Raw genomic sequence first — 24,931 nt, forward strand, 5'->3', positions numbered from 1 at the left:
GAGCTGTGATACGGCAAGGCGAGCGAATAGATTGGTTTGCTTTGCCTCTGATGCCTTAGATCCTTCAAAGCCATTGTGCTTGGCTGGAAGCAGAGGTATTGTAGAGGGATGGAGGGATGGAGGGATGGAGAGGGGGATGGAGGGCTGGAACCAGGAACCATATCATTATGAACTTTGCCATTCTGTCTCTTTTTTTTTCTTCACCCAGCTGATCAAATTCGCTGATGGCCAGCTGGCTGACGGTTTCTCATTCACCCTCTTCGCTTTATGTTTCCTATCGGGCACTATTACAGACGGTTATCTCTCCAATGATGGGTCCTTTGAAGACGGGGCTTGCTTTTATGATTTGTGGCATGATGCAAGTGCCATTGATTTTTTCTCCTCTTTTGAGAATCATGTTATTGCATCTTTACCCAGCGCCTGTCTGCACAAAGAGCGTATCAATAGTTTCCCGGTGCGATCAAAACATTTGGGTCGATAGGCAGGTTAATAAGCTGGTTTCTGAACTCCACTTCTCCCCTTCACGTGTTTGTTTGATGGGTTGACCAGGAGCTACTCAGCTGTAATGCAGCTGAAGGAGAAGGGCGATTCCTTCGCTTGAACCCTCCCACAGATCCCTATCCTCTCTGGGCTCCGACGCAAATGCTGCTCAGTTGTTCATGAATGTCAGCTCAGTCCCGTTCCCAGCTCCCTCACTCACTCTCTCCCTCCTTTCCTCCGTCTCTCCTTCTCTCTCTCAGTACGCTTAGTGTGCAAAGGAAGAACGCCTGCAAATGAGTTCCTTGAACCACAGGGACCCCAATAAATAAAACTGTCAACCGCAGAGTTGAAAAAGAGAAAAGAAGCCAGAGTCACACTCACTGAATATTTCATCACCATCCACCACCACCACCATCTCCTCTCTGACACCCTACCCCCATCCCCCTTTCTCTACATCCTCTCTTTCTCCCTCATCCCTCATCCCCCCTCCCACCTCCCCGGTCTCTGCTTATCATATCCTCCTGTCACTGCATAGCAACCGAAGCCTGCTGCTACAGCTACACAAAATGACACCCCGGCCGCTACTCCCCCAACAACAAAAACAAAATGGCAGCTGGAGGTCAGGTTGAACTGAACAGAGAACCGGGTGTCGTTCATTGTTAAACACCCAGTTAGCGGATAGGCTATCATTGCCTTATCACAGCACTGTCTACGAAATGTACAGATCAGACGACGCTTTTGTCAGACAAATGTACACCTTGTTTTTATGGTTTGTCCTCGCTCTTCACTTCTGCATACCACTCTCACTGAGTCAGGATGATAGGAACAATGAAAAGGCCATTCCTGTCTGTTTAAACGTAACCCAGGCTCACTGCCATCCTCCACTACTAGAGTGGCTGTCTTCCAAGGGCTTTGGAATTTGTAAAGACACCAAGGACGAAGGACGGTGGAGGTTGAAGACTTAAAAACTCTGATAGATGCTCTTTGTCTGCTTGGTTCTAGAAACCCTATCTTTTTTTCGTCCCTGACATCAACATCATATGGACTTGTCTCCGGAGAGCAGCAAGGCCTGTACGGACAGGGATGTGCGGTAACCACTGAGGTTTTCTAGGTAGTGAAACTCTATCTGAGACATGGCTGCTTTTACATGATGGTTTCAACAGCCTCTCCTGCAGTATGTACCCCCTGGCTATAGCTGTTAGTGTTACCTCCCATCTCTCTCTCAGGAGACTGACCTATTTCAGGTGTTCCAGTCCACAGCCCCCGGCTCCACCCCTGGCTCCATCCCCGGCTCCTAACTGTCGCCTGTCCCATCTGTCTTCCCCTTTCAATCTGACACGGAGGGCAGAATGACTGATCAAACCCAGGCTGGAATTCCAAGCCCAGGGGCTTATTTGGGTTCCTCGCTTATTTCTGGAGGGGAAGAAAAGGCAGGGACCACAAAGATCTAAGAGTGAGAGATTTAAAGGGCAGGCTGAAAGTTCTGTAGTTCCTGCCATTGCTTAGGTCGTTTAGTTTTGACCTAATGGGAACATTGTGGTGGGCGGTTGGCTGTGTGTGTGTGTGTGTGTAAGCAAATGTTTACAGAGGGGAGGTCGCCACACACACACTGTTACGTGTGTGAGACACACAGGCTGGGTCATGGGGTTTGGGTGAGAACTTCAGAATTTGCTTTATGAGTCAACCACTAAGACGCCAGAGCCAGGAGTGAGAAATGTACCGAGGGAGTGAGGGAGTGAGGGAAGGAGAAAAAAAATAGAGACTAAACAGGAGAGGGGAGATTGCATATCTGACTAATTTGAGGTTTGCCATGCAAGGTTGGGAGCTCAGTATGAATGCATCATGAATCTCATCTTGGTGTGTTTTTTTAATCATCCACACTAGTCTTTAAAGGGAGATGGAATGCCTCTCTATTCCTCACTCGTTCTCTATCCTTCCCTCCTCTCTCTCAACACAGCCACACTGATGTGTCATCCCCCCCCATAGACAAGGCCATCTCTGCCCCCGCTTCACTCTACCCCTACCCCCACCCTAATCAAACACAGCTCTGTGACTCCCTCAAGGCCTTTGGCTTTGTGTGTGTGTGTGTTTCGTTCTCTTTTGTGTGCGTGACAGGGTTTTGAAAACTGCCTAGTCATTCTCCTGACAGCTGTCAGTGAGGGACACAATCAACTACCCCTCCTTCCGCTCAATCCCAATCTCCTCACTTCCCTCTCTCTTTTCGCCCTGTCCCCCTTGGTTGACTCACAGGTGACCTTTGTCCTCTGCTTTTTCTATACCTGCCTTTACCAAGAACAGCACCATTATGGTTCAGTGCTTGTATTTATTTTAGGCGTCATCACCGTCATAGTCAGTCACTGTATTAACATGGCATGTGGTTAGGACTTGTGAATAATCTTGGGTTCATATTCCTATGTCAGTTCAATAGTCGTGCTGGTTCATTGTGAGATGCTGAGAGATCGAGGTGTTGTGTTGGCTGACGTCCCCCCACCCCCTTCGTCCTCCCTCCTCCCCCCTTCCTCGCTCCTTTCCTCCAATGTGTGTCAAAACCAACGTGCAAAGGTCACCGTGGCTGCAGAGAACCGGCGGTCGATAGAAAAATAAATAAGCAAAAGAAAGAGGGGGAAATGATGGAGGGCAGACCCTGGTGATTCAGAGGGTTAACAACAGGTCAGCACACACAAGCACACCCCAAAGGCTTATGGGTCTGGAGGGAGCGCTCTCTCTGTTCTCTGTTCTCTGTTCTCCCCTCTCCCTCTCCCTCTCCCTCTCCCTCTCCCTCTCCCTCTCCCTCTCCCTCTCCCTCTCCCTCTCACATAAGTGTCACATTGGGCTGAGAGCCTCTGGTACTCCAGTTTCTATTTGGGAGAACCTGAGACGTCATTACCTCAGTGTTCTGAGTGGCGAGTGGAGCTCTATGACCGTCAATGCTCTCCCTTCACCACCACCACTACCCCCCATGAGTGGCCAGAGCAATAGCATGGCCCTGGGCATGGGAGGGTGGGAGGGTGAGACAACAGGGAGATTGTTGCAGCAGTGTGGGACTAATGTGTCCTCTGTGCCAAGTGGTGACAAGTCTCTCTGTGGTGTGTGTCCTGGAGTGAGTGGGTCAGGGCCTCCATGCTTGGCTCCGGGGCCCATTCTCGGTGCTCCTAAAATGGGCAGCCCTTCCAGATCCGCTGAGGACCCCCGAACAATCGGGTATTATGAGTGTGTTAGGCTGCGGGGCGGGTGGGTCTGCATCCTGTATCGAAGGTCTGATTTTTCAGGCCCGGGGCCAGACAGAAGGGTGGCCTTTGTATGTCTGGTGAATAGTAATGATGTTCAGACTCTGGATTATAAGGATAGTGGGAACAGGAGTGCGTGTGTGTGTGTGCCTGCGTCCGTCTGTGTGTGTTCTGTGAGTTTTCCAAAGGCTCCCTTCATCCCCTCCCAGCAAATGTAAATAGCCCAGTGTTTCAGTGTTCAGGGCAGTGATTGATTACAGGATGGGATAGTGTGTTGTATCAGCCTCTCTGCAGGGGGAATTCAATGCAGCTCAATGCACTGTTCTGTCTATTTGCTCTCACATCCATACATGTGCTTTTGTTAAACTGATTAACAAAGCCCCAAGCCTGGAAAACAATGATAAAGACCTTCTCTTTTGTCAGTTGGTGTGCACATGTACCTGGTATATATTTAGTTAGTATGCATTTCATGTACTGTATGTTGCATTAGCATTCGATGTATAATGTTTTTGTTGTCTATATTGTGAACTAGGTGACTCAACTCTCTTCTCCTCTTCCTGTCTCCAGGTCAGTGACTTCCTGTCCGGCCGCTCTCCTCTGACCCTGGCGCTGCGAGTGGGTGATCACATGATGTTCGTCCAGCTGCAGTTGGCAGCCCAGCAGTCTGGAGGGCAGCAGTTACAGCACAGGCACCTCATCGCCCGCGGGGGCGCAGAGGGCACCATGGGACAGTCCACAGGAGCGTCTGGAGGGTCCAGCAGCGGGCATCACCCCCGCGTCCCCACCCCCCACCACCACCACCCTCACCCCCATCCACATCCCCACCCCCAATCCCACTCCCATCTTCACCCCCACCTGTCCCGGCCCCACCCAGTGCCCTCCCCCTCCACCAGCTCAGCGGCCTTCCCCCCTGCCCCCACACACCAGCCCTCTCCTCCCATGTACCCCTCCTCCTCTTCCCCCTCTTCAAGTCACTGCAGCACCCCTCCTCCAGCTCCTCGTCCATCCCAGCTGCCCGGCAGTATGTTTAGTCACTCCCACCAGCCCTTCCTGGGCCGACCCAGCCCCAGCCCTGGCTCCGCCCCCCAAAGCACCCCCACTGCAGTCCCCTGCCCCGAGGTAAGATCCTTACCTACCAATCAACCTACCCACTGCTTTCTTAACACTGTCTTACTCACAGCATACCACGGTTACACAAAGGAGGGCCAGAACACAGCAGGAGAGATGAAATGATGAAAGAAAGAGATGGAATAAAGAGAGAGAGGAGTTAATGAGTTAGTCCTCATAGGTTGTTGTCTTGTTGCTCATCAGCCCCCTCGCTGGTAAGCAGGCCTCTCACTGCAGCCTGGAGCTAGGCTATCTATCAGTCTTTTAATGGCAGTTGATTTCCACCAACTTGGTTTGTTTTTTCTTCTTTCTCTCTTCGCCTGAACTCAACTCTGTGAGTTTTCATAAACAAAACCTGATGTGGGTTGGTGTAGTTTAGTTTGAGAGGCCACAGAGAACAGTGAAAAAAGGAACCGGTCATTTTTCTTCTTCACTCTGACATTTCTCCCTTCCTCTCCCTCTCCCTCTTCCTCCTCCTCCTCCTCCTCCTGTGGGTTCGACTGTCACTTTCCCAGTTTCACTTTCCCAGTTTCACTTTCCCGGTTCACAGAGCAGAGAAGGGCATATAAAAGATCAGGGACAGGGTCTGATGTCAGGGACAGTAACACGAGCTCTCAGGACACAGCTCAGGTTCTTCTGATGTGTCTCTATACGAGGAACAACATGGTGTATATTAGGGTCCATAACATAGATGTTACAACACGAGTTTCAAGTCACTGCCTCATCATCACAATAACATAAACGGTGATAAACTGTTGTATTTCAGTAGCATGTTTTATATGACCCTGTATTACATGCATACATCTTACGGTCATAATTGAACTAATCACAATTGCTGTCGAGTGGCTTTATATTTCTTATCACTCACTGAAGGCAGAGTGTTGGTGTGTTTAAGGTTTGTCTCTAACGTTAGACTGTCTCCTCTCCTCTCCTCTCCTCCTCTCCTCTCCTCTCCCTCTCCTCTCCTCTCCTCTCCTCTCCTCTCCTCTCCTCTCCTCTCCTCTCCTCTCCTCTCCTCTCCTCTCCTCTCCTCTCCTCTCCTCTCCTCTCCTCTCCTCTCCTCTCCTCCACAGGCTAACTGCAGTGCTAAGAGCCCCAGTAATGGTACCAGTGCTTCAGCACGCTCCTCCTCCTCCTCCCGCAAACCAGGTGCCATTATCGAAAGCTTCGTCAACCACGCTCCTGGGGTCTTCTCAGGGACTTTTTCAGGTGAGTGAGGCCCAATGGCATTACACTAAGACTAAGGCACTAACTCTAAGACTATGGCTTAGCACTCTCAGTGGCTCAGCTTACTATTGTGTCTTACTGGGCTTGGTCTGGGGATGTTACATGTGGTTAGATTGGAGCTGAGGGGCGTTGTAACACTCTCTCCATCTCTCTTTCTCTCTCTCTCTCTCTCTCTCTCTCTCTCTCTATCTCTCGCTCTTTCTCGCTCTCTCTCTCTCTCGCTCTCTCTCTCTCCTTCCCTCCCTCCCTCCCTCCCTCCCTCCCTCTTTCCCTCCCTCAGGCACTTTGCATCCTAACTGTCAGGACGGCACCGGGCGGCCCAGGCGAGACATCGGCACCATCCTGCAGATCCTCAACGACCTCCTGAGTGCCACGCGCCACTACCAGGGTGTGCCCCCTTCCCTGACCCAGCTACGCTACCAGACCCAGTGTGGCTCGCCCTCGCCTGCCTCCCCATCACCTTCACCCCCTCCCTCACCCCCAGCCACCACCGCTGGCATTGCCGGCATCTCTGCCAAAGCTACCTCGGTGCCTGCCAGCAGCCCCATCTTACCCCCCCTCCACCCGATGGTGCAGTGTCAAAGCCAGATCCGCATGTGTAAGCCCCCTGGTGAGTAGTGATATCTGTCCCACACACTCATACACACACACATACACGCATGCTCATACACACACACACACACACACACACAGACACACACACAAGGCCCTTCACTGTATTTGAGCCCCCGTGCAGCAGAGCAACAGATGTTGCTGCAGTTGTTGTTGTTGTTGTGGATGAGAGTGATTGAAATGACTATAGTCAAGAGCTTGTGAAGGAATTTAGATGAATCTCTTGTCTATTGTAGAGCCCATAAGAGGATTCATCAACAACTTTGTTTCTGCCGTTGTGTTTATATTAAAATACTGTTCAACCTATTATCCCATCATTTTTTGCCGGACTCGATAATTGTGGTCCTCTGTAGCTCAGCTGGTAGAGCACGGCGCTTGTAACGCCAAGGTAGTGGGTTCGATCCCCGGGACCACCCATACACAAAAATGTATGCACGCATGACTGTAAGTCGCTTTGGATAAAAGCGTCTGCTAAATGGCATATTATTATTATTATTACAATTGGATCAGATCCCAGTTCTGATCAACACGCTTATGATAAACAAGCTTTTTCTGCCTTGTGGTCAGATGAAGGCAACTCTCAGAATGACTTTTCAGATGCTTGCTCAAAAGGAAAGAGAACGAAAGGGAATACAGAGGTTGGCTAAGAGGTTCTTGTGCGGGTTGGAAGGGTGAAGGAGAGGAGTATGAGGGGGAGGAGAGGGAGACGTGGGGCCCTCCTTGGGAATGCAGCAGTTCCTCTCTAGGCCTGTTCCATAAGGCTCAGATTGTCAGGCAGACCCAGCAGCAGCAGTAGACCTAGTCTTTGTCTTTGTCTCTGTGCTGAGGGGATAGGTTTACCCCTCGGAGGGCTGGACTGGGGATTACTGCCCTCCACACAGAGGCTAGGAGAGATCCTCACCACTGATAACATTCACATGCGTGTGTCAGGTAGTCTTTGTGCGGAAACACATTGTCCCCACTCTGTTTTTGAAACCTTGCCAGAGGAAATTGAACTATTCTTCCATGAGCTGCTCTTGTTGCATGTTGAATAGTGTTGGATAGTGGGGGAGGATCTCTGAATGACCCTGATTAAAGTTTTATGGCGCCTCTTTGTTTGAAATAAAAACATGAATTCCATTGTCCATGGTAGACAAAGACTCATATCAGCACATGTATTGTAACTTGGCATTGCAATAGAATGGAGCACTTCATCGAAGCATGGACCGAAAGTTCACCCAACGTCCAGGGGACTCTGCAGTATCCAGTGAGCCCTTTTAAAATAAGTTGAAATAATAAGAGCTTATTTTCTTAACCCAGGAAGCCCCTTTCCCTCGTTCCTCCCCCCTCCCATTCCTCTACTCAGCTGTCATCCCCTGCTTTTTTTCTCTTTCTTTGTCCTATTCTCCCCGTCTCTCCCGTCAATGGACCGTCCCACTGCTTCCTCCATCGCTGTCCAAAACTAGCCTCATCTGTAAAAGCCATCTCTCTCTGGTCTCTTCCAAGCCTGCTCGCCATCAATGGCCGCCTGTGTCCACTCAGTCTTTAAATAGATAGATTTATACAGAAATGTGAGCGCTGAAAGAATGTGCATTGTGTTTGGAGGGCAGCGGGAGGATGAAAAAACAACACACACACTAAGCCTCCATTCATAAGATTGTTTTTTATATCCGGCAGTCTGCTAACTGCCCACAGATTAATTTGTGCCGTCACTGGAAAAACAGAAAGGCAAAATAAATGCCTTTTGAGTCTGACCGGCAACCAGCCGAACTTCCTTACCAATTAATGAGTTGGGGTTTTTCTGTATGGACGGAAGCTGTCTGTCTGTCTGGTTGGCTGGCTGTGTGACTGTGGAATGCTTGGTGAGGAACATTTTAGAAGGCAGGTGACTAAGTGTTCCGGTAAAACCCTGAGACAACGTATCTTATCAGCTGACACCTGGTGAAAGACTTGACAGCTTAACTCTTCGCAGAAGCCCGCTTCCATTGGACTACAGGAATAACCTATGCTTACTTCTTAGTGCCTTCCCAGTCTGCTGTCTGTGTTACATTACCTTAGGTTGAGACAGCCTCATGAAAATGTCACATAGCTCTGCTATCTCCAGAGAGCCTTTACCCTTTCCCCTGCAAGTTCATGTGGAGAGAGGGGAGGAGAGGGTAGGAGAAGGCAGGGAATAAAAAGAGCTTCGAGCCATCCGGAGATAGCTGGAAAAGTCAGCCTAGCAAGCTGGTTTTGGTTGTGGCGTGGCAGCGTGGCTGGTTTTGGTGGTGGTGGTGACTGCTCAGTGCAGGGCTTTGTTAGGCCCAGGGGCCAGTGCCTTTTGTCTGAGGGCAGGGCTTAAGAAGGGGGTGTTAGGCTAATTGTTAGCTGAATTCCTTTGCTCAGTGGGACCCCGTAGATCCCCCCAGGCTGTGCCATTGTAGGGCTGAGAGAGTAAGAAGGAGAGAAGGAAAAATAAAAATTGTGAAGGAAAGAGGGAGTGAGAGAGCCCTCCATGCCTTAGGATTAGACCTAGCTTTAAGACCCACTCCCACTGCAGCTGCTTGGTTCAACAGAGGGAGAAAATGAACAAAATGAGTCCTGAAAGAAGGAAAGGAGGGGGTAGATATCCTCTCCTCCCCCCCTGTCTCTTCCTCCCTCCGATCTACTCAGTATCTGTCAGGTCGGGTTAGTCTAGCTCAGACTCTGGCTGCGGGAGGTAGGTTGGAGCTGTGTGTGCACAGAGAGAAAGAGAGAGAGAGAGAGTGAAAGAGAGAAAGAGAGAGAGCGGGATTGGGTGGGAATGGCAAAATTCCTCTCCCAGCTTGTTTAATCCAGCCCAGAGCGAATGACCTTTGCGGTTGGTGTATTCTACTGGAAGACAAATCTGTGTTGAAATGTTAACGCTCTTTAGTCTGCCGCTGCCTCACGTTAGAGTTGTCAACATGGCTAATTCTGAACACTGTTCTACTGTGGTAGCCCTTCATCAGGTCCTCCCCTAGTCTTTAACCTCTGTCTCAGTCTCTGGACTATGTCTCCTCTCCTCGTTTCTGACCTGTGTGTGTCAGTGTCAGCCTGACAGGTGCCCTGAGCCCTCCCCTGCTCCCCCTGTCTGTCGTGCTTCAGCGTGGTTGACCCACCAGGCCAGGGCACCAGGCTGCTATACATAATTCATTGGCCAGCGTTGCCCGCCTGTCAGCAAGCATGTAAGCAGCCACCCGGCGGCCAGTGACACACAGACACACTGCTGAGCAACAGTAACCGAGCCATCTAACCCCAGCCCCAGCCTATCTGCCGTGACCTATAGCAAAGCCAGCCAATCAACCACGTCAGGTGCCCTTTCATTGTCAAACGACAAGAGAGAGAGAGAGGGGGGGGAAATAAGAGAAAATGCAAATTGCGTCTAAAAGTAATTTAAGACCTCATTCCCCTGCAGGGTTGTCGATGCCCTTTCAACGCCTGTCATAACGGGGATGTTCGTTCGCTCCCTTTCACTGGTCTGACTCCTTCAGTTTGGCCCCTTCTTTTCCATTGGGTTGCCTTTCTACCTCTCTCTCTGTCTTCTTCCCTGGGCTCCAGATGGTTAGGATGGATGGCAGGACAAAGGCATGGCTGTGTGCTGTCTGTGTTTCCCAGGCCTGTGTTTACCCTCTGGGCTGTTCTCTGCTCTGCTGCTGGCCCAGGGCCCAGGACAACCAGGAAAGACATGTGGCTGTGTTGGATGATGGGCCTGTAGCTGCAGTGATTTATGGATGCCACAGGGATAAGGAGAGTAGAGGAGCACGGGGAAACTGCAAGGCCTCAGGGGGTTGGCTCTGTGTCACGCTTTGGAAAATGACTTTGGCTTTACTCAGAGAAGTAGGCCTGTATGAACACAGTATTTTTTCAGTGTTACGCAAAATTATGTTTAATTGACTCTAGCATAGGTGGGGCTCCATATCACTGCATAGAAATGGAGGACAAGTATCAAGCCCCCTTCAGCTACTGCAGATCTTGGTGGGAGACCTTAAAAAGCACGGTTTTCTTGTATTTAAACCCAGGTTGTTTTCACTGTAGTTTGAGCCCTCACCCACTCCGCCTGATCCCCTGATGCTCAGAAAACACAGCTCTCCTTCCTTGAGATCACAATAATTATCAAGGCAAACAAACAAACAACAACAAACAACAACACTTGGACAACTGTTAATGAAGCAGAATCTTTAAGGGATCAATAGAGGAGAAGCTCCTTTAATCTCTTCTGCATCTTTCCTACCACTGCCCTCGTCCTTCTCTGCCTCCCTCGTTCCCTCCCTCTTTCCTCTCCCTCTTTGGCCGGGCTCTAGAACGCATTGATTATTCATAGATCAGTCTCTCTCTCTCTCTCTCTCTCTCTCTCTCTCTCTCTCTCTCTCTCTCTCTCTCTCTCTCTCTCTCTCTGCCTTGCAACATGGTGGTCAGTAGCTACTGAACCCAGCTGATATACCACCCCACCCCAACCTGCATGCAGTACTGTATGTAAAATAGCTTGTGTGTTTGAGGGGTGTTTGCAGTCATTCTCAGGCACAGTGGAGGGTGAGGAGTAGGGGGAGCCTCTCCGGTTGTTTGCCTGCTGGGTGGAGTTCAGGGATTCCACAGGGGCTTTTGGGGGTAATCTCCATACCTTCACCCTATACACACATGCCAACACCCTCACACCCCTCCCTCTGTGGTTTGTTGGGGTTTGTCCACACAGAGTGCGATTAGAGGACAGGAGAAGGTTCAGAGAGAAGGAAATATTTGACTATGTACAGACTCAGTGAGCATAGCCTTGCTATTGAGAAAGGCCGCCGAAGGCAGACCTGGCTCTCAAGAGAAGACAGGCTATGTGCACACTGCCCACAAAATGAGGTGGAAACTGAGCTGCACTTCCTAACCTCCTGCCAAATGTATGACCATATTAGAGACACATATTTCCATCAGATTACACAGACCCACAAAGAATTCGAAAACAAATCCAATTTCGATTAACTCCCATATCTATTGGGGGAAATACCACAGTGTGCCATCACAGCAGCAAGATTTGCGACCTATTGCCACAAGAAAAGGGCAACCAGTGAAGAACAAACACCATTGTAAATGGGGGTGAGAAGAGGGAGAGAGGTAGAGAGAGAGGGAGGGTAAAGGGAGTAGTGTAAGGCCAGGTGTACGTGGTTCTCATTGGTCTGCCCTGAGCAGCTGCACAGCAGGGGGGGGAGTTGGAGAGGGTTTTGTCCTCATGGCTCAGTCAGCTACGGCTCTGTGTCTGTGGTTCACTCCTGTCAATGCCTTTAGTCTTTGTAGGCTTTAACTGGGCCTGTGAAAGCCCTGAGTGTGTACTGAGGACACACTCCAGGGGAGGACGGGGACAGACAATAAAGTGCTGATGGAGGAGCAGCACAGGGTGCAGGAGGGTTGCGTGACTGGAGAGAGAGAGAGAGTACATGGAAAGAGAGAGGGAGGGAGGGAGGGAGGGAGTAAGAAAGAGAGGGAGGGACTACCCTCTGTCGTGTGTTCCTTGTTCTCTCTGCCCCTGACCTGTCCCTTGCCTAATATTTGCCTCTGGTGGTTTCCAAGAAAAGATGTGTTGTTACTTCCTCCTCTCTTTCATAGTGTGTCAGAGAGCAGTGTGTAAGGCCATAGAGGGACAGTAAGGAAGATGTGATTCCCCCTGCTCCCTGTTTGTGTTTCCTTCCTCCACCTCTATCTTTCTATCTCTCCATCCCTCCTTCCTTCCCTCCAGTGCTACTGCTCACATCAGCTCCAGCATCTATACAAGCAGGCTCGAAGCCAGGGCGCGCGTCTTTGTGTCCTAATAATAGTGCTGCTGTGTGGTTAATGACTGGCCAAACGCAAATGCGCACGCGCACACACACAGGTTAGGTCCTGCATCAAAAACATTCCCAGGGCCCCAGCCAAGCCAAAGGCCAGACGAATGCATCCAGGACCCCACACCACACTGCCCACCGCGAGTGTGTGTGTCTTAACGTGTGTGTGAGACTGGGTTAAAGTCAGTGCGCGCGGCAGCCAAACTCACATATACTTGACATTTAAAAGCAGGGAAAATGGCTGTAGTTTTTACACTCCACAGTATTAAAGTGTTGGAGACAGAGAGACGGTTGTGTGCCTGATGACTTGTAAAGAACCTCCGGAGTGTGTGTCACTGCATGGGCACATTGTAGGGCATGCGGGTCTGACTGTGTGTGTGTTTGTGTGTGTGTCCTATAATGAGGCCATGCCCCAGGCTCCAGTCCTTCCTCATTCAGCAGGGCTGGAGCTGTGTGACCCATGCCTGACCAGCTTTGAGGTGCAGGAGACAACCCCACTCTTGTCTGTGGCTTTAGACTAGAGAGAGAGGGAGAGAGATGTAGAGAGAGAGAGAGATGCAGAGAGATAAATAAAGGGCAGCGGAAGGAGAGCGAAATCCCCTTTCTCTCATAGAAAGAGAGCGAACGAGAGAGAGAGAACATAGAGGGGTTTCTTTCCTGTGTAGGGAGAGGAGGGGAGAGGAGGAGGGGCGCAGGGGGAACAAAGCCCCTGGCAGAATGTATAGCCGTTACATACAGGCAGCTGAACAATGCCCCTAATGCACAAGAACCCCCTTGTTACCCCCTATACACTAGGCAGGAGATATAGTCCTGTGGCATACGACCTCATATAGACACACGCTCTTATCTAGTGTGGAAAACATTGACTAACGTGCTGAATAGCCTAATCCTTGTTCTGTTTAATGCAGTTAGTTAGTATGCACTGCCAGGACTAGTGAATATTTATAGCCAGAGAATCGCTCTGCTCAATCCGATAAGCAAATGAAGGGAAGAGGTAAATTAAGCCCACACAGAGTCCGGAATTCATTCCGATGTGGGAAGCGGAGGAGGAGGAGGAGGAGGAGGAGGAGGAGAAGGAGGGAGGGCACAATCGATTTGTAAAAACGTCCACCTACATCAGATCCCTTACCCTCTCCTCCCCCATTCCCTTCCCCATCACCCGTAGGGTGGAATTCCACAGGCCGCGCCCCTCCCCTCCACCCTCCACCTCGCCTAGCCCTCTCTGGGGAGACTGGCCCATGAAGGTGGGGGGAGCTGGGGTTAGAGGGGTAGGGGGAGGCAGTGGGGGGTCGAGGGGGGTGCTGGGTCAATGAGCTGGAAGCAGGAAACTGAAGCCATAAAGAAGGAGAAGAAAAAGAAAAAAGCCCAGGCTCTCTTCGCTTACCATTTCCATTCGCTTGCATTTTCTATTGAAAGCCAATAGCAGTGTCCTCAGCTGGAGATGGATGGCTGCACTAGAGCTAAAGTTTAATCAATAGGTCTTTTTAATTTGCCATCGATCCATGTTAAAAGCTACTGCTTCTGCTGCGGCTGCTCTGTGTGTTTGTGTGTCAGTGTGTACGTGCTTGTGTGTTTGTGTGTGTGTGTGTGTGTTTTCGAGAAAGAGGGAGAGATGGGCTGTGCCTTGGGTTATTGACATTCTAGCCCATTATTTCATTATTTCATTCCGAGACAGATACTAATGGAGCTAGCTAATTGATTGTGGTTGCCTTCCCTTCCTCCCCAGCTCCTGAATATATTTATAAATGAAATTAAGGTTGAGTTGGGTGGTGTGGGCAGGCATTCACAATGGAACCAAAGGCCTCTCCCTGGAGATCAGCCTCTGCTATAGGCACATCAACAGCTAGAAATGCACTTAGTCGCACAGCTCTGACAAAGACACTCATTTGGAATGCCAGCCGTAGTTATGTATCTACATATGATAGGCAGAAATTAGAAGGTATGTGCAGTAGTGTGTGTGTGTGTTCTCTCTGTGATTGTGAGAATTCAAGGAGACTGTCTGAATAGTTTTCTCCCAGACAGTGATAAGGGGATTGAGAAGAAGGACACAGGGCTAATATGACACAGTGGGTCATTTCATTACACACCCCAGACACTAACAAAAGTATGTGTGTACAGGAGTGTGTGTGTGTGTGTGTGTGTGTGTGTGTGTGTATGTCTCAGAGCCTTAGGAATGATCACAGCAGCATGTCTGTTTATCTCTCTCTGAATCCCAGCATCGTCACCACATCAGCCTGAGTTTATTTGTCCTCTGCTTGGCCTTAGATAACACAAAAAAAAAACACTAAACACACTGAACACAACTCTCTGTTCCCTCTCCTCCATAAAAATACAACCTTCTCTAATAACCTACCAAGGATGTATTTATGATTTCTTATTTTGACTGTGCTCTGTACGTCTTGCAAAGCAGGGTGTATAAAAAGGTCATGGAAAAATACGACTGTTTGAAAAATGCTGGTTTGATCGGTCTGTTCATTGACCTTCTGTTTTCCTCTCCTCCCTCCAGGTGACCGTGTGCGTCAGACAGAGAACCGTGCGACGCGCTGCAAGGTGGAGCGTCTGCAGCTCCTGATGCAGCAGAAGCGCCTTCGCAGGAAGGCGAGGCGGGACTCCAGAGCGCCCTACCACTGGCTGCCCAACCGCAAGGCGGGACGCAGCAACAGCAACAGCAGCGTGTCCAGCGAGGGATCCATGGACCTCGACTTCGACGACTCGGTGTGGAAGCCCGACGTAAAGGCCGACATGAAGACCGAGTTCGTCATGGCGTAAAGACAAAGACGAGGACACCGATTGGCTGGATAATGAAGAGGCAGCAGAGGACTCGGGTTAAGGAAGTTGGGGATGGTTTCAGAGGTGTAGAAACAGGGGAGTGTGGAGCATGAAAAACAAGAGAGAGGGAAGAAAGCTAGTCATCCTCTTCTCTCGCTGTGACAACCAACTGTCACACCAAAAGGCTCCCCGTTGACTTTCATCTTGTCATGTCCTCAACAGCCTCCTACCATTAGAAATAGAAAACAAAAACAACAACAGATCTTTGACGTTTGGACTGGGAACGGATATGTATGGACTTACAAGACTAGAGTTATGCATATAGACTGCAAATATGTACTTCCTATGAGGAAAAACTAAAACCGAACTGAGCATAGCAGACTTGGATGGTGGTGGGGGTGGTGTTTTGGTCTTTTTTCTATTTTATTTTTCCAAGGAGAACTCTGGAGAGAGATTCACACTGGACTTGTGAGCAGGATTGTCGGTGGCTGGGACCGTGGTGTAACTACACACAGGACAAACAGACAGACAGACAACCCCTGGCCCCAGAGCCATCCCTGGACTACTCCAATGGACATTCTAGGTCTCCACTTCACCGACCAGAGTCGACTTTTACCTATAGGGTTATCTTTTTATTTTCATTTTGAAACGATTTATTATTTTATTTTTTCTAAACAAATATGTAGCATTGTTCAAAAAGCATTCAGGTTTTCATAAACAGTTTAAAAAGTAGTCGTTGATTTGCACATTTTTCATGGTTTTGGAACAGCAGGTCAGAGTGTGCAGGAAGTGGGATATGAGGAGCAATGACTCATGGGAAATGGGGTTTTGACTAAAGTTCGGACTATTACATAAACAGCAACCTCAGTGACATACAGTAGGGTATTAATAGGAATGAATTAATGAATAAACAAAATAAATATTAATGGAGTGCTTCAGAAGATTTTAAATATATATGGAAACAAATCTATTTTTATTTCACTTTTTCTGCTGTTTTTAAAAAACAGTAGCCAAGGATGGCTTGGGTCAAGCCATTCGTTAAATTGATTACTAACAAACATATTTATCCAATAATTCAGCATCTCATTCACTCATTAGGGTCATATAGCCACAAACAAATCATGGAGAAAAATCACATTGAACCCAACTACAGGCCTATTTCACTTAGGTGGGGATCTCACATTTGTGTGATATTTGGCAGGGGTTTATAAGCGTGTGCGTATGGGTGTTTGTGTGTGACAGTGTATATTCATTAAGATGGCTGATTCACCCCTTTCGTCACTCAAATAATCGAGGTTCAGTACAGAGAATACTCTCCATTTCTTACCATTCAGATGCTCTAGACATCTTTCCCATGTATTCCTTTTTGAACCAACATCACACTTTAACCAAGGCGTTTGTTCGAAAAATTTGATTATGTCAAGCTACTTTCTAATAATGGAAAAGAGAGGTGGAAGAAAGCTAAGAAATCCCAAGCAGGGAACCTGTCTCCAGTTTCATCAACCAGTGCCTCCACCAGTGGATTCCCTCACATATCAGATTAGGCCATTTACAGACTTACTAAAAGATTTGCTGCTACATGGGACTTTGATAGACAGGGGGAGAAAAGTGACTTTTCTTTGCATGCAAAAAGTGTGAATTATCCTGACCTTTTTATTGTTGGAAGAAAAAATATATACAAGAAACTGGTGCTTTGGAGAGGAGGTAAAAACATGAATTTGTGGAGAAATAATGCTTTTGTTGGTTAGGTTATTATTTTCTTAGAACAGCAGCACTGTCCTGCTCCAAGTATTCTCAAAGCAAACCAAAACAGAAAAAAATAAGAATGGACTCATATCTTGCTCACCCTGAACTGAACATTCCCTGGACAGTGATGATCATGAGCAAAGAGCAACTGACTTTCCTCCCTGAACGCTGGTTCAACCAACACCGTTCTCCTCAACATGGAGACAAGGACCCAGGCAGCAACCAACCCTTAGCCCTCTCAGCCTAACTCAATAACATAGTGTTCAACAAGGTGCATGTTTGGGACTAACTAACAGAGAAAATCATTGGACCAGCGTACACATCATCACCAAACCCAAACTTCTATGTAAAACACACAACAATGTCTGACCCTACCCTACCATGATTGCACTCACAGAGTTTGCAGTGAGAGATTACCTGTTTGGTAAACCTTGTCTTTTTGTCAGTGGCCTTACCTTTCACTAAACGAGACACGTGGGGACTGGGGGACATGGTGGGGATGTTTCTTTCTTTCTTTACCTGTGTTTTGTCAAGACGCCATTGTCACTGAGGATTTGGGCATCTCTTGTTTGTGCTTTTAGCGGGTGGAGTCTCTATTATGTCAAGGCTTCTGTGCCTTAAAACGTTGCCCTTGCAGTGTGTGTCAGATTTATGATGAACAAATTATTTCCATTGATGAATTAATTAATTAATATAAGAGGCTGTAACCACATGGGCGCTGTAGTTTTTAGGGGTAAGCAAGTTGAGGGAATTAATATCGATGTGTTTGTAATCTGTGTTTGTTCCTCAATCGGTCTTCCCATTTTCTCTCCATTGTGTTGCCATGTTTGTCGGTCTTCTTTGTCCAAACCCTCCACTCTGTCCTTCCTACCAACATTGACAAAGCAAAGTACCTGAGGTGGAAGTTTTGATTGCAGTGTGCTACTATGGCAACAAAGTGCCCTGACTCTGACTGGACAGGTGTCTTCTGAGGACGTGAGACCACATGACATGCACTTCCTGTCTCCTTGGACAAGACATTTCAAAGGACAATTTACCCCCCCCCCCCTAAATTTAATTAGATTTTTTATATATGTATGAACTATACTCTGTGTGTGCCTCACTTATGTGTGAAATTAAATTTAAAAAAACATAAAAAGATGACATGGGATGAGATGATGGGACAAAAGAGGGTGTGGTGAGGGCATTTACAAAACAGTTTGTAGGTGGAGTTCTGATCACATCATTTAAGTTGCCTGTTCTTTCTTGTAGCCAACCATTGAAAAATAATAACAAGAGTCAAGAATACAATTTACAATGTCTAGCTATAGACCGGTGTAGCACATGTGTGACTGTATTAATTTATGAAACCAAAATGGTAACTGTGAATTATGTATTTCTTTGTGCATTTTTTTAAGTGGGAGAAGGTGGTTGAGACATAGCAACGACTAATGCATATGTCCTATTTAGTTTTTGGTGGAATATAACGGAAATCATGTTTCCCCTAAAAAACTTAAAAATATATACATATATTTTTTTTCTTAAGCAATACATTTCAGTGTGACTTGTGATAGAACATTTTTCTTTTTTAGGTAATAAATAAAAAACAAAATGAGTACACCCAATTGTCTGTGTCCGTGTTGTTCAAATCCATATAGAAGAATATTGAGTTTTAAGTATTGAGTGAAATGTACCGAATACGAGTTGTGTTTCATATGAAAGTCTATTTCATAAGGTTATCAGATACGAGTTACATTATGAAAAAGAAGAAGAGCTAGGAAGTGCATTGATAAAGTATTACTTTACCCATCATATACAATGGCAAAGATTTTAGCTAGAATACCAGCTGGCTCACTCTGCCACTTGGGAGAACGATAGACGAGAGAGAGCGAGGGGGGGAGAGAGAGAAAGAACAGACAGATGAGATCTCCTGGGCTGAGGATGAGAGGGAGAAGAAAAAAGAGAAAGGGATGACAGATTGGAGAGAGATAAGGTAGAGCAGAGCAGTTGGTAAGCAAGTAGTACATGTGAAACGAGCTAGCTTTCTAATTCCTGCAGTTACAGTGTCAGGTTCTGAAGCACACACTCAGACTGGGGAAGGAAGGCTGCTCAGAACAGAACAGAACAGCATGTCTTGGATATGAGGAAATGCCTGAAAGACTTGCACTTGAAAGGACAAAGTTACTGTATGTCAAGGCATTGCTGCTCAGAATGTGTCAGGCTAATACTGCGTCACATTCCCTGGATGGATGTTATTTACAGGCGAAAGCAGCAAAGCTGGGAAAATAGAAAACAGCTGTTTTGGAAGTGGTGTGTTGCTATAGTGATCTTGTAACGAGGTCTGCTAAATAATGGAAGAGAACAATTTAGAGCTACTAAAGTCTGTGGTGTACATATGTAGGATCTTCATTTGATCCAATTTGCTACGGCAGGAAAATAATCCTGCAGCAACAGGAAATGTGAATTATTGTGCGGACTATAATTCATGGACATTTTTCTAGGGGTTGATCGTTTTTTTGTAAGTGAAAATTAAGTTTAAAATTTCAAAGTGGATATCAAATTCATTTTCAACGGGTGATCAAATTAAGATTCTACACCTGTACAGAAAAGAAGATAAGGGTAACATTTACAAGGAAGAAGCAATTTGTTTCATTTAAGCATTAAGTGGTAACGTGCTGTGTTTTCCTAGGAAGTTCTGAGTCCTTTAGCAATCACTAATAATCCACTTTGACCAAATATGTGGTCCTTCCTTCCGTAGGATTTAGGCCTTGGATGATCCACACACTTGTATCTCTGACGTGGTATCAGAGCGTGGGGCTTTTGTTATCCGATTAGAATGCAATAAATACCATCTGTGCCAACCTCCAGCCAGCAGATGTATAGCCTTGTTTACACCTTGATGTTGATCGTGAAGGTGGCTATGGACTAGGACTGTAGAGGTGAAACTCCTCACCCCTTTCTTTCCCCATGATGATAGATGCACCTAATCAAACCCTCCCACTCGCTGCCCTTCTCTACACAAGCATATACACAGCCTACAGCAGGAAATAAATCATTGACATGCCACTTTAATAAGGAATCCCACATGAAGGCAGAATATCGATGAAACTAAAGATTAGCCATTGATCAACCATTCGATTTAGGAATCAGTTCCCAGAACTAAACTCTCGATGGACCCTTTTAGTTGAGAGTAGGGATAGAACTTAGAAGATATTGTGAGGGAAACCTCTATCATATTCATAGAAGTAATTATTCCGATGATAGATATGCGAGTCCATTTGGGGAAGAAATGTAAGGAGACCCAGTAATGATCCCTGGGGTACTCCGGAGTTATTGATTTGGTTACTCCTCAGAAAACAATAGAATGTATGGATGATATTGTAATCCGGTAGAGTAGAATTGGAAGGATCAAACCTCTAGCAGGCAGACATTCCTTGATGCAGGTGTGTAAGACATTAGGTTTGCCTGTCACCATAACTGTTATAACTGTCTGTCTGTTCTGGCTTTTGATCAGTTAGAAGAAACCCATAGCTGTAAATGAACAAAAACACAGCTGAGAAAAAAGACGTTGACATACATTTGCTGAAAATATTGCAAACCCAATTGCACCCCCTGTACGTTTTATGTCTTTGCAGTTTGTGTATTCACCTGCCACTGTAGCTGTCTATTACCCTACTGTGTGTTGTACTAAATTAACCGAGAGAGAGCGAGAGCCGAGAGAGAGCAGAGATAGAGATAACTATTGGGTTCACACACTGGGTGCACAGTAATATTACAACCATGGGTTGATGAATTTCCCAGAAGAGGCCCTCTGTTTCTACTCTGACTTGGTAAACTTCTCTGCCTCCACACTGTGATGGCAGGCCTGGTGTCACTATCTGTGAGCGTGTGATTGTGAGTGTGTGAGTTGCTACTCTAGCGTGAAACTGAGCAGGAGGGAAGAGATAGAAAAGATTGTCTGTGTTCACTGAGACCACAAACTGAAAATCCTGTGGTTCAGGGATACAAGAGACTCTGTTTTGGGGTTTTCACGTTGTCTCAGATCAGTCAGCCTCAGCTGTATCCCCAACATGTGACAGAGAAGAGCGCACCAACGGAAAAACATTGACATCTCACTTAACAACTATGCCCTTTTGTCGTTCAAGTGTAAAATGATAGGACATTACGTTACATCCTCTACACCATGTTGATAACTTTCTGTTTACGAAACCAGGCTTACTTTGAGATGATTGGATACATTTAGATGATAACCAAAATCATTTGATTCAACTCAACTGTTTACGAAGTCTTCCTTTGTGTCCGATGGTTACACAACTCTGTGAATATCGTGTTGCATAAGAATCATGTCTACGATCACAAAACTCTTGTGATCAGAGTCTGGGTAATGGACTGAACACATTGAAAGAGCGCTCTCCTGGACACAAACACACATTAGAGCGGAACTAAAATCCTCTCAGGCTGTAGTTCTCATGACTGCTGTCTGATGCTGCTGGGACTTAGTTGCCTTTTGTCCAGTTCTGTTGCCTTTTGTCCCCTGCCCACTTAAAAGAGAAGAATGGCGATCTGTTAGAAATATTACCTGGTGGATATTTATGCAGCTGTGAGCTGAGGGGACCTTTGATATCTTTCAGGCTCTCTTCCTGCAGTGATCCGTGATGCGCTGCACAGAACAGCACATGGAGAGTCAGTCGAACTGCGGGGGCAGCTGACCATTCACATCAACGAAGACTGACCCCTCAGAGCTGACCTTAACACATGCCCTCCTGACCAGTGGGAAGAGACACAGGGGTCATGGTTAGAGTAGACCTAGTGTAAACAGGATATTGACCAACACAACCATGTAGCGGCCGCTAGTCAACTGTCAATTGTCCATGGTGACAGGAGTGGTAAGGGAACATTGTACAGATACGTCCCTATGTCAGATTTCTAAGGATAGAAAGATAAAGGAAAGTTCAAACATTTCTGAGAAGGATCCACATCCGATTGTGCCATTGTCACTTTAAAAAATGGTATAGGAGCAATATACTGTGGGGGCCTTTTGTTTAATTATGCAATGTTCAAAAGTACCACAAAGTGAAGGTGAGCTTCTTATGATAATTTAGGTTAACATTTAGGTTTGACATTCTGGTCTGTGTGAATTAATCCAAGTCCCCACCTGCTAAAGGTGTTGTGGTCGCTCACAGCAGAAGTAGCTGGTGGCCTCTTCTGTGTGTCATGTGCTGAACACTGTATTTTGACGTGTTTCTTTCTCTTCTTCTTTCTAGTAAAGAGCAGGGATTGGCTTACAGTTGCTCCGGTGACCTTTAGCAGCTGTGGTGAGAAAGATGGCGAGCTGAGCTGAGCTTGTTTCACCTCGACTGGCCCTGATCTCATCCGCCCTCCTCTACGCTCCGCTCGCCTGGCTGCTACCACCTCTCGCCTACAAAGCCACAGCCAGTCACAGGGCGCATTTACAAATGAATAATCAGTGGCTAGCTGGCTGGCTGCTTGCCTATTGCTCATCATCACATTTACTGGCTGTGACTCGGGCCCTAACGTGACCTACACACTAGCCCTCGACACTCCCACCACAGCGTGTTCAGTGTAGTCTGAACCTCCGTTAGACACTCAGGCTCCGTGCCTATTTAGGAAGCTGTCTAACTTAATGGTGATGTGTACTGCTGCTCCGAGCTGACCAGGCCTGCTGTACAAACCATGTGATTAATAGTGTGCTGCTCTTCTTAAAGGGCAGAGTGATGCAGGTGGCGTTTTGGTTGCCTTCCAACAGGTGCTATAGGGCAGCCAGAGTACAGTACTTTAGACCGGCCTCGTTCACATAGTTCTTTCCCAGAAAGTACCCCCCTCTTTCTCACCCCCATCATCAGTAAATGTGGCACTATGAGTTATGGAATGGCATTACAGTAGGGAGAAACAGCTGAGGTCATTAATACAGAGTGCAGCAGGGGGCTGGATGTAAAGGAACTGGCATGATTCCAACTTCCTGTCTGCCCCTCCCTCTCTGACGCCAGGGCAGGGATTCTGCAAACCAACCCAAAATACGTGGGATGGTCGGCCTAATAAAACAGCATACAGCTGCAAGAATACAATATCACAGCTTCTGCATTCTTAGATGCAGCATTGCCTCTTTACCAGGGTGTCTACCTCAAGGTAGTCTCTCAACAGAGCTCTTTGCTGTGTATACACTGCTTTCACATTCTCAAGGCTCGCCTCAGTGGAAAATATGATAAACCAACACATAGCTAAATCTCTGCACCCTGCTCAAAGGTCTTGCTTTAGGCGTTGGAGTACGAGAGAGAGAGAGAGAGAGAGAGAGAGAGAGAGAGAGAGAGAGAGAGAGAGAGAGAGAGAGAGAGAGGCAGAGAGAGAGCGAGAGAGAGGCAGAGAGAGAGAGAGAGAGAGAGAGAGAGAGAGAGAGAGAGAGAGAGAGAGAGAGAGAGAGAGAGAGAGAGAGAGAGAGAGAGAGAGAGAGAGGCAGAGAGGCAGAGAGAGGCGAGAGAACAGAGAGAGAGCGAGAACAGAGAGAGAGAACAGAGAGAGAGAGAGAGAGAGAGAGAGAGAGAGAGAGGCAGAAAGAGAGAGAGGCAGAGAGGCAGAGAGAGAGCGAGAACAGAGAGAGAGCGAGAACAGAGAGAGAGAACAGAGAGAGAGAGAGAGAGAGAGAGAGAGGCCTGTGTTAATGACATAATAGTTGTCTGCTCAGCAGTATCATGTTACCAGAGGAAGAGGAGGTGGCTGGGAAGACATATGGCCGTACGTAGTAGTCGAGTTGACGCAGATCTCTGGTGAACGTCACAGACAGGCACAGGGAATCTCACAACATTTAAGACACACACACCTACAGTGGGGAGAACAAGTATTTACTTACAAAGCATGTAGAGGTCTGTAATTTTTATCATAGGTACACTTCAACTGTGAGAGATGGAATCTAAAACAAAAATCCAGAAAATCATATTGTATGATTTTAAAGTAATTAATTTGCATTTTATTGCATGACATAAGTATTTGATACATCAGAAAAGCAGAACTTAATATTTGGTACAGAAACCTTTGTTTGCAATTACAGAGATCATACGTTTCCTGTAGGTCTTGACCAGGTTTGCACACACTGCAGGAGGGATTTTGGCCCACTCCAAAATGTTTCCGACATTTTCAGACTACTAAACAACTATTGATTTAGAACACCGGAGAGTTACCGCAAGTCGCAAAATGAACAGGAGCTGCCTCTACTATTCCAACACCATTACAACTTCAACATTTCAACATCATCAAATCACTTATGCGTAGTCTATTACAGTGACAATTAAAAGATTCCAAAAACTATTTAGTCCAATCATAGTAAGCTAATGTGACTGTCCATGGTCCTGATTTCTCTCTGTCTGTCTGTGTGTGTGTGTGTGTGTGCGTGCGTGCATGCATAAGTAGAAAAAACATGTTGACTCACCCTACTTGTAGAGAAACGCCAATGCCATCCTCCTCTCTTTCATGTTCCCGAAACAGTCTATGACGCTCTCATACAGTACACACTTTTCATTTTTGTTGTCCTAGGCTACCTGGCTAAAACGCATGCTCGCTAGCCTAACTTCATGGGCAACAATTAGCGAGCTAGTTAACATTAGCCTACTACATCTAGCTACATATTGAACTTCTATCCTCTCAGGACAGAGGCACAATGTATGAATTTATGGTTGGATCAGAATCACCGTTATAATCATTAGCCAGTACGGAGAATTAGGTAAGTCCAAATCCCTATCCACACCCTTTTAGGAAAGGGACAATTTGAGCTAGCTAGCTAGCCACCGGAAGACAACGACACAATTTTATTTTCCGTCAGTGATGTTTGGCTTTTGATGTGATGTGATTGGTGTGAAGCCAAATCCAAACTGGCTTCCCTTGACACTTATTTTTTGGAGTGCCAGTATCATTCACAGTTGTGCTCACTCAGTTTAGCTCAACGCTGATTGGCTATTATTGTATTTTAAAAAATATAAAGGGAGGCCAAATGCT

At 47.0% G+C, this 24,931-nt stretch overlaps 1 protein-coding gene across 2 annotated transcripts in view; it reads left to right on the forward strand.

The window, feature by feature from the left end:
• The window catches only part of midn (midnolin), a 29,853-nt gene extending 11,306 nt beyond the window's left edge, over positions 1–18,547 (forward strand). For both annotated transcript variants that reach the window (XM_045205535.1, XM_041839602.2), the window contains 4 exons: positions 4,275–4,826; positions 5,888–6,023; positions 6,322–6,651; positions 14,940–18,547. In XM_045205535.1, coding sequence (XP_045061470.1) covers positions 4,275–4,826; positions 5,888–6,023; positions 6,322–6,651; positions 14,940–15,202 — 1,281 coding nt within the window. In that variant the 3' untranslated portion in view covers positions 15,203–18,547. The remainder of the gene's footprint in view (positions 1–4,274; positions 4,827–5,887; positions 6,024–6,321; positions 6,652–14,939) is intronic.
• The last annotated feature ends 6,384 nt before the right edge of the window (positions 18,548–24,931 follow it).

This window comes from Coregonus clupeaformis, chromosome 20, assembly GCF_020615455.1.
Source record: "Coregonus clupeaformis isolate EN_2021a chromosome 20, ASM2061545v1, whole genome shotgun sequence".
NCBI classification, from domain to species: domain Eukaryota; kingdom Metazoa; phylum Chordata; class Actinopteri; order Salmoniformes; family Salmonidae; genus Coregonus; species Coregonus clupeaformis.